We start from the raw sequence: 15,826 nt of genomic DNA, 5'->3' as shown, positions 1-15,826 counted from the left end.
TCAGCAGCACATAAGTACTGAAAGGATTAAGATTTTTTAATAGAAGTAATTTACAAATCTGTTTAACTTTCTGGAGCCAGTTGATCTATAAAAAAAAAAGTTTTTCCTGGATAACCCCTTTAATACTTCAGAAATATAAAATCACATCCCTTCCCCTTCATCCAGCCATACCCCTTCCCTTCACTTCCTTGGTTGAACTTGATGAACATTGGTCTTTTTTTCAACTGTACTAACTATGTAACTGTGAATTATTTTGCACAAATTCCATCATGTTAACATAGCCTAACATAACAGAACATAAGTGGTCTAGGAACATGAGGTCTGTGCTGTTCCAATTCTAAACTCTGCAGAGAGAATGTTCATTCTTTAAGACGAATTCCGCCCCGGAATTGCATTGCCGTCAATAGGGCAGGTTAAGGTCTGCGTTGTTATAGCGCCAATTCATTCAGCCGAGGTCTGCTGTACACGGAATCTCTACCCGGAATTTCTCCGGGTATAAATCCTGTAGTGTTCGTGGGCCCTTAGGTCACACTGAGAAATGTATAGCACATATAGAATAGAATATATACAGTATAATTGTGCTGCAGTCCTGGGACTTCTCCGCTGGAAGGTTGAACATGTTAAATCTTCCACCGGAAACCAATACAGTGATCCCTCAACTTACAATGGCCTCAACATACAATGGTCTAGTCTGGATAATTGTAACTTGAAACCAGACTCAACATACAATACTACAGACAGTCCAGATCTGTGAAACGTGTCAGTGGCCGGAAGAACTGACCAATCAGAATGGACATTCACTGGTAAAACCCCTGTATTACTGAAGTGTATGCATTGACTGGTGTCTGGTAGCGCCCCCCTACAGTACAGGGAGGTATTACATGTTCTGTACTCTTTACCTGTGCCAGGTACACAGAGGCGTATCAGTGATCAAGACCGTGCACATGCTTTAAACGCGCCCGACACGTGTGGCATGGTTGTGTGTTGTCTCCGTTGTGAAATTATTTCAGAGGATTGCAGTAAACTTCAACCATTTAGCAGAGCTGGATCGGAGGTTTTTTTGTCAGGCGGTCAAACCTTGTGCAAAGGAACAGTGGAGCAGTTGCCTATAGCAACCATATTCAACCTTTTTTTTAAATGAAAACTGGAATCTGATTCGTTGCTTTGGGTAACAGATCCATTGCTACTTTGCATAAGGGTTGATAAATGTCCCCTATGGTTTATGTCCGCTCCACTGTATCGCCTATCCATGAACCTTGGGTCACTTTACAACATCCTAGCTTTCTTACCTTAAAGAATACCCGGCATTAAAAGGGGTTATCCAGGAACAGAAAAACAGAGATAATTTCTTTCAAAGACCGCTCCCTGTCTGTCTCCAGGTTGGGTGTGGTTCTGCAGCTCAGTTCCATTAAGGTGAATGGAGCCAAGTTGTAATACCACACCCAAAGTGGAGACAGACAGGGAGCGGTCTTTCAAAGAAATTAGGCCTGTTTTTTTTTTATTCCTGGATAACCCCTTTAAAGGGGTACGCCACTGGAAAACATTTTGTACAGAATACCGATTTGTAAATCACTTCTATTTAAAAATCTTAATCCTTCCAGTACTAAGCTGCTGTATGCTCCACAGGAAGTTCCATGTCAGGAACTGTCCAGAGCAGGAGAGGTTTGCCATGGGAATTTGCTCCTACTATGGACAGCTCCTAAAATGGACAGAGGTGTCAGCAGAGAGCACTGTGGTCAGACAGAAAAGAACAAATCAATTTCCTGTGGAGCATACAGCAGTTGATAAGTACTGGAAGGATTAAGATTTTTAAATAGAAGGAATTTACAGATCTGTTTAACTTTCTGGCACCAGTTGTTGAAAATTATTAATAATAATATACACATATTATATATATATATATATATATATATATATATATATATATATATATATATATATATATATATTTTGTTTTTCCCCAGCGGAGTACCCTTTTAAAGGGGTACTCCCATGGAAAACTTTTTTTTTTAATCAACTGGAAATGCATTTCCTCTGATGTCATGATCACAGTGCTCTCTGCTGACCTCTGCTGTCCATTTTAGGAACTGTCCAGAGCAGCCTATGTTTGCTATGGGGATTTTCTCCTGCTCTGGACAGTTCCTAAAATGGACAGCAGAGGTCATCAGAGAGCACTGTGGTCATGACATCAGAGGAAATGCATTTCTTTTTTGGATTTCTCTTTAGTATACAGCCCCTAAAAAGTACTGGAAGGATTAAGATTTTTTAATAGAAAGGGATTTACAAATCTGTTTAACTTTCTGGCACCAGTTGATTTAAAAAATAAATAAAAATAAAAAGGTTTCCACGGGAGTACCCCTTTAAGGCCAAACTGGGCCACAAAAAAGCCACATGGGCCTCCTCTACCATTTGTTATAGACATGTATTCAACTAGTGCTACATTAGATCCTCATGAAGTTACTGTAAGAAGCCGGCATTGCGCTCATTCCTTGGGATGACAGATCACTGAATGCCAAAAGATCATGACGTCACACTGTAGAAAACCGATTGCTTTTATTTACATATCCTCGTGCCCAATGATACCTCCATGTCAAACGTACTTTTTCCTTATCTTTTTCCTTTGTTTACTTTTACTAGGCATCTCATGTAAGAGTTTTTCCTCCACCAAGCCGACTTCATAATGAATGGCGCTGGGCTCCACTCTCAGGACCGTGGAGAAGAGCGAGATGACAAAGCGATAGCTGCTCGGGAATTGAGACTCATCATATTGTTTCCAGTGTTTGCAAAATCTGTCAGAAAACGTAAAGTGAAGAAAAACAGGTTATGAATAATGAGAAGAAATGTCACCTGGCTTGTTATGGCGGCCTGTCACTTCGAGGCGTGCATCACATGAAGGTCACTTACACACAAAAAAAAAAAAGAACTATTAAAAGAATGGTGATCTTCAAGATCAGAGGTCTTGAAACTGTGGCCCTCCAGCTGTTGCAAAACTACAACTCCCAGCATGCCCGGACAGCCGTTGGCTGTCCGGGCATGCTGGGAGTTGTAGTTTTGCAACAGCTGGAGGGCCGCAGTTTGGAGACCATTGATCTAGATTGTCATTCTGCTTACATCATCCCCCACTTTCTGCTTGCGAATAGAGATGAGCGAACTTACAGTAAATTCGATTCGTCACGAACTTCTCGGCTCGGCAGTTGATGACTTATCCTGCATCAATTAGTTCAGCTTTCCGGTGCTCCGGTGGGCTGGAAAAGGTGGATACAGTCCTAGGAAAGAGTCTCCTAGGACCGTATCCACCTTTTCCAGCCCACGGGAGCACCTGAAAGCTGAACTAATTTATGCAGGAAAAGTCATCAACTGCCAAGCCGAGAAGTTCGTGATGAATCGAATTTACTGTAAGTTTGCTCAGCTCTACTTGCGAACAAAGGACAAGATAATCACACTCTATGGGGGACATTTATCAATGTTGGTGTGAGGTAGTATTGATTTTACTCATGTTTGCTTGGTGTATTATTTTTTTTTTTTGCACAGTTGCGTCACGCCCCCACCCATAGACTTGCATTGAGGGGACGGGGCGTGACGTCACACGGGGGCGGAGTCGTGACATCACGGACTTCCGTTCCGGTGGTCGGGACCCAGACCCTCCAGCGCTGCCGGAGCAGTAACAGGTGGGTGCCGCATTCTATATTGCGGGGGTCAGACATCCCGCGATCAGACATCTTATCCCCTATACTTTGGATAGGGGATAAGATGTCTAGGGGTGGAGTACCCCTTTAACACAACATTAAAGCGTACCTGTCATAGTGCAAAAAAAAAAGAAAAAAAGTGATATGTTACTCAGGACCCAATCCTGATCATGTGCATATAATTTATATGTGTCTCTGACCTATATATCCAGAGATATAAGCATTTATCTGCTGGTGAGTTACTTTTTCATTGTGCAGGCTGGAGGGGGCGTGTCAGTCTGTCTCCCTCACAGGAGCAAGCCTGTGCAGTCAGCCAATCAGTGCTCTCTACTCTGTAACCCTTTCCTCTCTGGTTTTATGCTGTGTCATGTTACACAGAGGAAGATACTTGGAGCTTGCCTGCAGTAATCAGAAGACATTATGGTGAATTCATAACAGGATAACATTTATAAATAGAAGAATAGATCTTTATAAAATTAGTGCAAGGATTTTTTAGATAAAAGTACAGCATTTTTATGAATACATGTTCTATCTGTTTTATCTTCTCCTAGTAAAGCTGGATGCTAATCAGCATAGCTGTCACTATGTGTGTTATTCATCTTTCACAGACTCCTGAATGTCTGATCAATTTCTTTGCCATTCAGGAGCCCGAGAAAGCTTTGACTATTTCAGCATGCTGGGAGTTGTAGTTTAGTAACAACTGAAGCTGCAGTGTTTGTAAATAACTGTGTTAGAGCAGTGTTGCCTCCAGCTGTTGTAAAACTACAGCTCCCAGCATGTCCACACATCCTTTATCTGTAGTTTTGCATACACAATAGAAATCTCCTATACTGGATACCGGTATGCTTTACGGCCGGTATCCAGTATGCTGTAAAATCTAGAATAGTCTGTCTGGCTAAAAGACAGGCGACCCCTAGTGGCGGCTATTTTGAGCTTGAATTTAAGGTGAAAATGTAAAAAAAAAATTAACAGGTGTATATTGTGAAATGTCATATTATAATGAGTCCTGCAATATATGAAAAGTTTTTAACAATGACAGTGCCTCTTGAATTTTTTATATTTAGTGGGTACACAGCATGTACGTGTTCTAAAATTAACAAGGTGTGCAGTGTGTATTTTCAACCCTAAAATTAATAGAGTTATTAGTTAAATCATTTTTTTTCTATAATTGCAATTTTAACCTGTGTGTCTGTAATAGGGCCAAACAGAGTATTTAGACTTTTGATCAGGACTATTTGGCTCCTTTTTAACCCCTTAAGGACCGGAGGTTTTTCCGTTTTTGCATTTTCGTTTTTTGCTCCTTGCCTTTAAAAAATCATAACTCTTTCAAATTTACACCTAAAAATCCATATGATGGCTTATTTTTTGCGCCACCAATTCTACTTTGTAATGACGTCAGTCATTTTGCCCCAAAATCTATGGTGAAGCGGGAAAAAAAATCATTGTGCGACAAAATTGAAAAAAAAACGCTGTTTTGTAACTTTTGGGGGCTTCCGTTTCTACGTAGTACATTTTTCGGTAAAAATGACACCTGATATGTATTCTGTAGGTCCATACGATTAAAATGATACCCTACTTATATAGGTTTGATTTTGTCGGACTTTTGGAAAAAATCATAACTACATGCAGGAAAATTAATACGTTTAAAATTGTCATCTTCTGACCCCTATAACTTTTTTATTTTTCCGTGTATGGGGCGATATGAGGGCTCATTTTTTGCGCCGTGATCTGAAGTTTTTAACGGTACCATTTTTGCATTGATAGGACTTATTGATCACTTTTTATTCATTTTTAAATGATATAAAAAGTGACCAAAAATGCACTATTTTGGACTTTGGAATTTTTTTGCGCGCACGCCATTGACCGAGCGGTTTAATTAATGATATATTTTTATAATTCGGACATTTCCGCACGCGGTGATACCACATATGTTTATTTTTATTTTTATTTACACTGTGTTTTTTTTTTTATTGGAAAAGGGGGGTGATTCAAACTTTTAATAGGGGAGGAGTTAAATGATCTTTATTCACTTTTTTTTTTCACTTTTTTTTTGCAGTGTTATAGGTCCCATAGGGACCTATAACACTGCACACACTGATCTTCTATGTTGATCACTGGTTTCTCATAAGAAACCAGTGATCAACGATTCTGCCGCATGACTGCTCATGCCTGGATCTCAGGCACTGAGCAGTCATTCGGCGATCGGACAGCGAGGAGGCAGGAAGGGGCCCTCCCGCTGTCCTGTCAGCTGTTCGGGATGCCGCGATTAGCCGCGGTTATCCCGAACAGCCCGACTGAGCTAGCCGGGAACTTTCACTTTCACTTTTAGCCTCGCGGCTCAGCTTTGAGCGCGCGGCTAAAGGGTTAATAGCGCGCGGCGCCGCGATCGGCGCTGCGCGCTATTAGAGGCGGGTCCCGGCTTCACTATGACGCCGGGCCCGCCATGATATGACGCGGGGTTACTGTGTAACCCCGCGTTATATCAGAAGAGCAGGACCAATGACGTACCGGTACGTCATTGGTCCTTAAGGGGTTAAAATCATAGAAGGAGATTTATCAAGCTCCGTACTTTCCTATACACGCTGATTTTTGCTTATTCCAAAGCACATTTCTGAAATCTGCTCACATAGTAATTTTTTTTTACTTTGCAGTGATCATTGTATTTATTAAATGCGATAGTTGCTATTTATGAAGAAAAAAGTTGCATCTCCATTTAAAAGTCGCATATGTATTCCAGGTCCCACCTGGCTTACAGAAAGTGCATACGTCTGCAGAAAAGGACATTAACACCCACTTTAACAACTGTTCTTGTTCTGCATCATGAAACAAAGCTACTACATTAATGTTAATTTCTTTCCAGTCTGTGGCTTTTAAATTGCAATTAGTGTCTATGTACAGTGACCCCCCGACCTACGATGGCCCCGACATACGATCATTTCAACATACGATGGCCTCTCAGAGGCCATCGCATATTGAAGGCAGCATCAACATACGATGCTTTTGTATGTCGGGGCCATCGCATAAACGGCTATCCGGCAGCGCAGACTGCTTCAGCTGCCACCGGATAGCCGTTTACGGTGCCCCGTGTGGTCCGCTGACGATCACTTACCTGTCCTCTGGGCCCTGTAGCGTCCTCTTAGGGATCCCCCGCATCGTCGGCACTCTCCATCGTCGTCATCACGTCGCTGCGCACGCCGTCCCGTCATCCAATAGGAGCGGCGTGCGTAGCAACGTGATGGCGGCGACAAAGAGAGCGAGGATGCCGGAGAACCAGAGGCCTTACCGGAGCGGCGACAGCGATGGAAGGAGACATCCAGGGCAGCGGTGACGGTCCGGAGCGGCGGGGACAGGTGAGTACAACTTCCTCTAACAGTTGTCTTCAACCTGCGGACCTCCAGATGTTGCAAAACTACAACTCCCAGCATGCCCGGACAGCCGTTGGCTGTCCGGGCATGCTGGGTGTTGTAGTTTTGAAACATCTGGAGGTCCGCAGGTTGTAGACCACTGTCCTATACTTTACATTGCGCGGATCCCTCAACATACGATGGTTTCAACAAACGATGGTCCATTTGGAACGGATTACCATCGTATGTTGAGGGACCACTCTATAAGTAGTCTATGAGTTTGTTAGCCATATGAGAATGACTGAGGGAAAAGAAAAGAACTGTCAAAAGACAAAAGGCATAATAAGGTAAAAGATTTAAAAAGACATCCAAAGCCTTGAAAATGCCAGTCAGTACTGTTCAATCTCTTGACGAAAGTTTGAGGATCTCTAGATACCTAGCCAAGATCAGGTAGACCAAGAAAGATTTTAGCCCCAATCACCATTAGAATTGTCCGCAATACAGAAGAAAAAAACCCACAGGTAATCCAAGAAGAAATATAGGCGTTTCTAAAAAAAAAGGTAGTGTGGACGTTTCAAGGCGCACAATCCAAAAATACTTGAACAAAAAAAAGCTTTAATGCGCCAATGCCACAAAAAAATCGATTCTTCTACAAGCGCTATGTAAAAGACTGGTGATCTTCTATATCAGTGGTTTACGGCTGCCCGGCCATTCTGGGAGTTGTTGTTTTGTAACAGCTGGAGTCCGCAGTTTGAGACCACTGATCTAGATTGGCATTCCTTCACTGGGGCTACTACAAGGCTCGAGCACTGCGCGAGTCTTGAGAATTCGTTAAAGGGGTATTCCAGTGAAAAACTTTTTTTTTTCCATATGAACTGGCTCTAGAAAGTTAAACAGATGTGTAATGTACTTCTATTAAAAATCTTAAACCTTCCAGTACTCATCAGCTGCTGAAGTTGAGTTGTTCTTATCTGTCAGACCACAGTGATCTCTGCTGACACCTCTGTCCGTGTCAGGAACTGTCCGGAGCAGGATAGGTTTGCTATGGACAGTTCCTGAGACAGACAGAGGTGTCACCAGAGAGCACTGTGGTCAGACAGAAAAGAACAACTCAACTTCAGCAGCTGATAAGTACTGGAAGGATTAATTTTTTTTATAGAAGTAATTTACAAATCTGTTTAACTTTTTGGAGCCATTTGATATGAAAAAAAAATAAATAGTTCACTGGAATACCCTTTAAGCCTTCGGCTTCCATCAACCTCCATTATCTGCTTGTGAACAAAGGACAAGATAAGGCTCGGTTCACACTGTTGGGGTAATTATTGCCAATCCCCCTGTCAATAGTAACATTAAAGGGGTATTCCAGGCCAAAACTTTTTTTTATATATATCAACTGGCTCCGGAAAGTTAAACAGATTTGTAAATTACTTCTATTAAAAAAATCTTAATCCTTCCAATAGTTATTAGCTTCTGAAGTTGAGTTGTTGTTTTCTGTCTAACTGCTCTCTGATGACTCACGTCCCGGGAGCTGTGCAGTTCCTATGGGGATATTCTCCCATCATGCACAGCTCCCGGGACGTGACATCATCATTGAGCAGTTAGACAGAAAACTTCAGAAGCTAATAACTATTGGAAGGATTAAGATTTTTTAATAGAAGTGATTTACAAATCTGTTTAACTTTCCGGAGCCAGTTGATATATATAAAAAAAGGTTTTGCCTGGAATACCCCTGTTCGTTGTTTCCCATTGAACTGCTGTGTATGTTCTCCTCCTATAGAGATGTACAGGGTAGATGAAGCTATAACAATGGGCACGTCCACTTTGCGTCAGTCTTTGAATAAGGCGACTCCGCATTTATGGGGTCAGAACAGTCAGCCCTGGAGATGCGTTACTTGTTACTGACTGATATGGAGAGGAGATTCCTTGAGAGCGGATACAAACCTTACCTGACAATGCAGCTGTCTCTCTCACCTTTATGTGACATACGAGCGGCTCGGCGAGGGATATTTACTAACATAGGGTCCCATAGCAACCTAACCAATGCTTTTATCCTTCTATTCTGGAGAAAGACGGACAACAAAAGAAGCAGCCACATATGTACCTATAAGCAGGCCATGACACCCATAACCCCCCCCACCATCATTACAGTACGTTATTTTCCTTTGACAAAGAGACAAGTATTGTGTTTGAAGCCTCTTCAGGGCGAATTCTCACGTACGGTATTTTGTGCAAATTTGATGCAGATTTCAACGTAGACTAAATAGCTGAACACGGCGTCAAATCCTGCGGCATCAAATATGCGCAGGATACTGTATGTGGGAATACACGCATAGAGTAGGGTCACACGTGCCGTATTTTTCTGATGCCTACTTTCCTATCCATTGACTTTAAAGGGGTACTCCATCGTTAGACCTCTTATCCCTTATCCAAAGGATAGGGGATAAGATGTCTGATCGTGGGGGTCCCGCCGCTGGGACCCCCACGATCTCTGTGCAGTACCCGACATTCGTTTAGAACGCTCGAGGTGGACAATGGGGTCGGCAAGTCACTGCCACGCCCCTAGTGGCATCACACCACCCCCCTCAATGCAAGTCTATGGGAGGGGGCGTGGCGGCTGCCACGCCCCCTCCCAAAGACTTGCATTGAGGGGGCATGATGTCATGTCGCAAGGGGCGTGGTAGTGACATCACGACCCCGGCCGCCTTCTCCAATCATTCGGAACAAAAGCGTTCTGAACACTGGGGCAGCGGAGTACCCCTTCAATAGGAAGGAAAATACGCAGTAGTAAATGTGCAGCAAAATATGGCACGTGTGACCCTACCCTTAAAGGGGTACTCCCTTGGAAAACTTTTTTTTTTTAAATCAACTGGTGCCAGAAAGTTAAACAGATTTGTAAATCACTTCTATTAAAAAAAATCTTTATCCTTCCAGTACTTTTTAGGGGCTGTATACTAAAGAGAAATCCAAAAAAGAAATGCATTTCCTCTGATGTCATGACCACAGTGCTCTCTGCTGACCTCTGCTGTCCATTTTAGGAACTGTCCAGAGCAGCATATGTTTTCTATGGGGATTTTCTCCTGCTCTGGACAGTTCCTAAAATGGACAACAGAGGTCAGCAGAGGACACTGTGGTCATGACACCAGATTTCTCTTTAGTATACAGCCCCTAAAAAGTACTGCAAGGGTTAAGATTTTTTTAATAGAAGTGATTTACACATCTGTTTAACTTTCTGGCACCAGTTGATTTAAAAAAAAATAAGTTTTCCACCGGAGTACCCCTTTAAAGGAGAATTCCAAAAATTCCAGGGAAACTGCTGTCCTTTAGAGATAGGGAGGAGGGGGGTATCGGACTGCTGGGGAAGTCCTCTAGGTGTCCGTCCGCGGCGTGAACCTTACCGGACAAGGTCATGTGACAGACCGCTTAGCCAATTACCAGCCACAACAATGTACCGCCTCGCTGATTGGCCGAGCGGGCTGTCACTTGCCCATGCCAGGAAAGTGGGGGCCAGAGCGCACCGAAAATAGGATCTCCGTACAGGAGATTATGGGGGGCCCCCGCGATCAGACACTCATCCTCTATCCTCTGTATAGGGTATAGGTGTTTGATATTTGCCACACGTTATATATGGTAACATTTTCTGAGGACACATTCCCTTTAAATAATTTAGCGTTTGCTTCCACAATTTTGAACGGGTGTTAATAATTTTGTCCAGCCCATTTTTGGAGTTTGGTGACATTATGTCCAACTGGATTTTTTTCCTCCCTTCTTTGGTTTAGCTCCAATACACACAAAGGGAATAAACATGTGTATAGCAAAACATGTGTTACTGCAATCCTTTTCTGTGAGAAATACTTCATTTTCTTGAAAAATTTCAGGGGTGCCAACATTTACGGCCATGACTGTGAGTTGAGGTCAGGGTATCTCGCTCATGGGCTCCCCAGTGATCAGCTGTAATCAGCGCTTCCACAGGTAAATTGAAGCATTGAACTCCTTCTGCTGAACTCCATAGGATGTCCATATAATGCACAAATGTGGCCCTTTGCTACCACACTCCACTCTGGATAAAAGATAAGGGTCCTGCATCGAGGCTCTTTATCCCTCCATTAAAATGTATCTCTAATCGTGCTTCCTACAGCAGGATAGGTTTGAAAATATCAGGGACTGTTTCTGATTCTGTCCCATACAAGTCTATGGGACTTCCAACAACTCGGTCTCCAGAGCAGGATAGTCTGCAAACAAGTCACAGGATCAGAAACAGCCCAGATATTTTGCAACGTATCCTGCCACTGGAAGCATGATTAGAGGTACCCTTAAACTTAGGATTGCCTATTGCCTTGAGAGACTAGTTGGAGATGGAGACCACTGATCCTGATCATTAGGCTATTATGGGAAATGAAAAGGCAGACCCTTCAATCAGCTGAATGCTGGGAGTCAGACAATCACTGTTCATATATTGATGGCCTAGACCAGTGTTTTCCAACCAGTGTGCGTCCAATTGTTGCAAAACTACCACTCCCAACATGCCCGGACAGCCGAAGGGCGGTGGTTGTAGTTTTGCAACAGCTGGAGGTACCCTGGTTGGGAAGCACTGGCCTAGACTAAGGAAACCCCTTTTTAACATGCAATATAATATACATCTATATATATCTCTCTCTCTCTCTCTCTCTCTCTCTCTCTCTCTCTCTCTCTCTCTCTCTCTCTCTCTCTCTCTCTCTCTCTATATATATTTTATCTCTCTCTTTATGTATCTCTATATATCTATCATATATATATATATATATATATATATATATATATGACCATCGAAACGTTGTCTGTTGCATCATGGAATAAAACCACAAGTTTTCTTCACAACTATTTGGAATGCTGCCTATATCTACTGTATCTATACCTCTATCTATATCTCTATCTATATCTCTATCTATCTATACCTCTATCTATATCTCTATCTATCTATACCTCTATCTATATCTCTATCTATCTATACCTCTATCTATATCTCTATCTATCTATACCTCTATCTATATCTCTATCTATCTATACCTCTATCTATATCTCTATCTATCTATACCTCTATCTATATCTCTATCTATCTATACCTCTATCTATATCTCTATCTATCTATACCTCTATCTATATCTCTATCTATCTATACCTCTATCTATATCTCTATCTATCTATATAGACATACATACACCTAAATCAAACCTCTTTTAAGACGGAAGATACATTTAAGCAAAAAAAAAAAAAAAAGAAGAAGAGCCCAAGGTCATTGAAGAAGGAAAAGTACTAATTTTCCTAATACAATAGTAAATATAACCGTATTGTGTACACTAAACTAGACATTGTCCTACCCCCTCGGGCTGTGCAGGTGAGATTTGCATAAGAAGATCGAAGATTAAACTTTTCAGAAACACAGAACTTTGCTTCCCAGTGAAATACCTTCCTACAGATACAAAAGTATGAAGTCTGGACAGTAGTTACTTACATACCAGGTAGGAGATGAACCGTAATCATTCACTAGCAGGTAAATCTAGAACGATGAAAAACATACCTGGTATTACTAGTAAAAGGTAGACATGTATGGAGGGGGGATGGGGTGACATCACAAGGGATCTTGGTCATGATGTCACGATCACGGCCTCCGGCTCCAAGCGTTATGGACAAAATGTTCAGATGCTGGAGCACAGGAGTACCCCTTTAAGGGGATAAGCAAGGGTGGTCCCAGAGGTGTATACATATATCCCTTTCTCTTATACCAAATGGAAGTATGGAATATATAGTTGGACAGAGAGGTTTTTCCATCAAAAGGGGTTACACAGGTTTTGAAAAGCATCGCTGGCTTCTTCCAGAAACAGCACCACACCTACCATCAGATTGGGTGGGGTATTACAACTCGGCTCTAAACATTTCTATAGAACTGAGCTGCAATACCAGATACACTAATGATAAGAGCGTTTCTGAAAGCGAGCAGATATCTTATTCTAATCCTGAATAAACTCTTTATGGGCACTGTCAGATTCGAAAACTTTTCATATGTTTTACATCTTGGCAAAACATTAACCCTTCTAATATACTTCATAATTTAGCTCCTTCTTCTAGAAATCTCAGCTCATAATAAAAAGACCATTAGGGGTCCCCATACAATCCAGAACATATCCCTGTTCTGCTGCAACATCATCTTTGTCAAAGCCGGTGCTTCAGCTAAGACGAAGTCCAGTAATTGAGGGCAGGGACTAGCACTTCCACTGTGTTCACTCCTGTCCTATCAGACTGAAGCATGAAAACAAGGAGGAAGGGGTGACAGAGCAGCCTGCAGTGATTGAATGAAGAAACCCAGCACAGCACAGCAGACTCAGGGAGGAAGTAAAGGCATGGCGAGTGAGGGCAAGAGACCAAAACGCCCCCTCTAAAGCACAAGATGAAAAACCAAGTGAGCACTAAAAAGAAGGTATTTGTGAGATAAATATAGGTGCTAGACAAATTTAAAAAAACAAACTTATATTTACATGATCACGATTAGGTACAGAGTAGCATACATTGTAATTTCCAAGCAGAATTTGAAATGGAAGTGAAACCGGCTTCATGGTGCCAAGCATAGCAACTTTAAAAATGTGTGCCACTGTGCCTGGTAAAGGAGGAAGAGGCCTGTGAGCCACTGCTTGCTGGAGTGCTGCAGTGCCTAAAATTAGAGGATTTGTGGGGGTTCCAGGAGTTGGACCATCACTAATTAATACTTAGGATAGGTCATTAAAATCATAATTGCTGGTAAACACCTCTAAAGGGGTACTCATCTGCTTGGTACCTAATGCTGCTGTTCTGGTGGCAAATGATCCCCGCTGCTCACCACTTCCTGATTACAACAACAGGACATGCTCAGGCCTTCCAGTGGAGACAGGTCACTGCTGCATTCAGTAACGCTCAGGCCTTCCAGTGGAGACAGGTCACTGCTGCATTCAGTAACGCTCAGGCCTTTCAGTGGAGACAGGTCACTGCTGCATTCAGTAACGCTCAGGCCTTCCAGTGGAGACAGGTCACTGCTGCATTCAGTAACGCTCAGGCCTTCCAGTGGAGACAGGTCACTGCTGCATTCAGTAACGCTCAGGCCTTCCAGTGGAGACAGGTCACTGCTGCATTCAGTAACGCTCAGGCCTTTCAGTGGAGACAGGTCACTGCTGCATTCAGTAACGCTCAGGCCTTCCAGTGGAGACAGGTCACTGCTGCATTCAGTAACGCTCAGGCCTTTCAGTGGAGACAGGTCACTGCTGCATTCAGTGACTGGCCAGAAGGGCATTTTTCACATACAGAGAGAAGATCGGTAAGTGGTTTTGCAACACCAAAAGAGCGGGGGCAGAGTACTGCTTTATTTATCCCAGTATGGCAAATTGTTTTAAAGAAAAATAAATAAAACCGCTACTTTAAGCACTTGCTAATAGGTCAATAGGACATGACCACTCCTAGTAATGAGCAGGGCAGTTCCTGTGGGGGTGGCACCAGGAAGAAGCGGTGACCAGTGGAGGACTGCGATGGTCAGTGTGGAAACCCCTTATTATGTCTTCTGCAAAGCCAAGATCTCCTCTCCTGGTAGAACATTAAAACAGAGCGTGGTGGGTGTGCACCGAACACAAGACTTGATACTTGCAGGCATCAGCTTTCACCAAGCGCTCGAAGGTTCCTGCTCATGCAGAAGAATTTACCTGCACAACAAAGCTGCTGTAACACAACCCTGTGTTTACACTTCTCCAACCAGCAGTGTCACGGTAGATGTGTAATGACACACAAAAGAGGAAAAAAATGGGAAAGAAAAGCTAGTGACTAATAATAAGAGAGTTTGTAGAATTCACCAACATACTTGGCAGTAGCTGGTGGGTTCTATCTACACACAACCCATGAGTAATGACCAGGATTAACCGGATCTCATTTATAAGGACGAGATTGCGTCAGTGACCTGCTGGTGCATGTAGCAGGGCAGTGCTTTTACCTTTCAGTTTTAGTTTGGGTGTACTCAGCTTACGAGGACGTTACCAATCTAAGCCATTCGACCGTTATAACGACTTGCATTCTAGAGCTTTATAGTTGTCTATTGTGTTATGAGTGTTACTATGGAGTATATGTCAAATAAATATGACATTAGCACTAAGGCCTTGTGCACACAGAGTATAAAGAACACAGATTCCACATGGAAATCTGCATGAAAACACTATTTAGTCCACACCCCATTGGTTTCAATAGGAAATCGTAACAATTCATATATGCGTTTTTTAAAGCATTTCTTCCCCAACAAAGATTTTAAAACCTGCATCAACAATTAATACAGTCATAGCCGTAAATGTTGGCACAGCTGAAATTTTTTCAAGAAAATGAAGTATTTCTCACAGAAGAGGATTGCAGTAACACGTTTTGCTATACACATGTTTATTCCCTTTGTGTGTATTTGAACTAAAACAAAAAGGAGGAAAAAAAAGCAAATTGGACATAATGTCACCAAACTCCAAAAATGGGCTGGACAAAATTATTGGCACCCTTAACTTAATATTTGGTTGCACATCCTTTGGAAAAAATAACTGAAATCAGTCGCTTCCTATAACCATCAATAAGCTTCTTACACCTCTCAGCCGGAATGTTGGATCACTCTTCCTTTGCAAAGTGCTCCAGGTCCCTCTTATTGGAAGGGTGCCTTTTCCCAACAGCAATTTCTGGGTGCTTTTTGACATATGTTTGGGGTCATTGTCCTGCTGGAAGACCCAAGATCTCAGACGCAAACCCAGCTTTCTGACACTGGACTGTACAGTCCGA

The 15,826-nt window shown here is 42.5% G+C and overlaps 1 protein-coding gene across 3 annotated transcripts in view; it reads right to left on the bottom strand.

The window, feature by feature from the left end:
- Positions 1-2,531: 2,531 nt before the first annotated feature.
- TAF1B (TATA-box binding protein associated factor, RNA polymerase I subunit B) overlaps positions 2,532-15,826 on the bottom strand; it is a 105,041-nt gene continuing 91,746 nt past the window's right edge. For all 3 annotated transcript variants that reach the window (XM_056564164.1, XM_056564167.1, XM_056564166.1), the window contains one exon: positions 2,532-2,789. In XM_056564164.1, coding sequence (XP_056420139.1) covers positions 2,591-2,789 — 199 coding nt within the window. In that variant the 3' untranslated portion in view covers positions 2,532-2,590. The remainder of the gene's footprint in view (positions 2,790-15,826) is intronic.

Source organism: Hyla sarda, chromosome 3 (genome assembly GCF_029499605.1).
Source record: "Hyla sarda isolate aHylSar1 chromosome 3, aHylSar1.hap1, whole genome shotgun sequence".
NCBI lineage: Eukaryota > Metazoa > Chordata > Amphibia > Anura > Hylidae > Hyla > Hyla sarda.
Note: the sequence above shows the minus strand (reverse complement) of the source record. Positions and strands in the feature narration are given on the sequence as shown.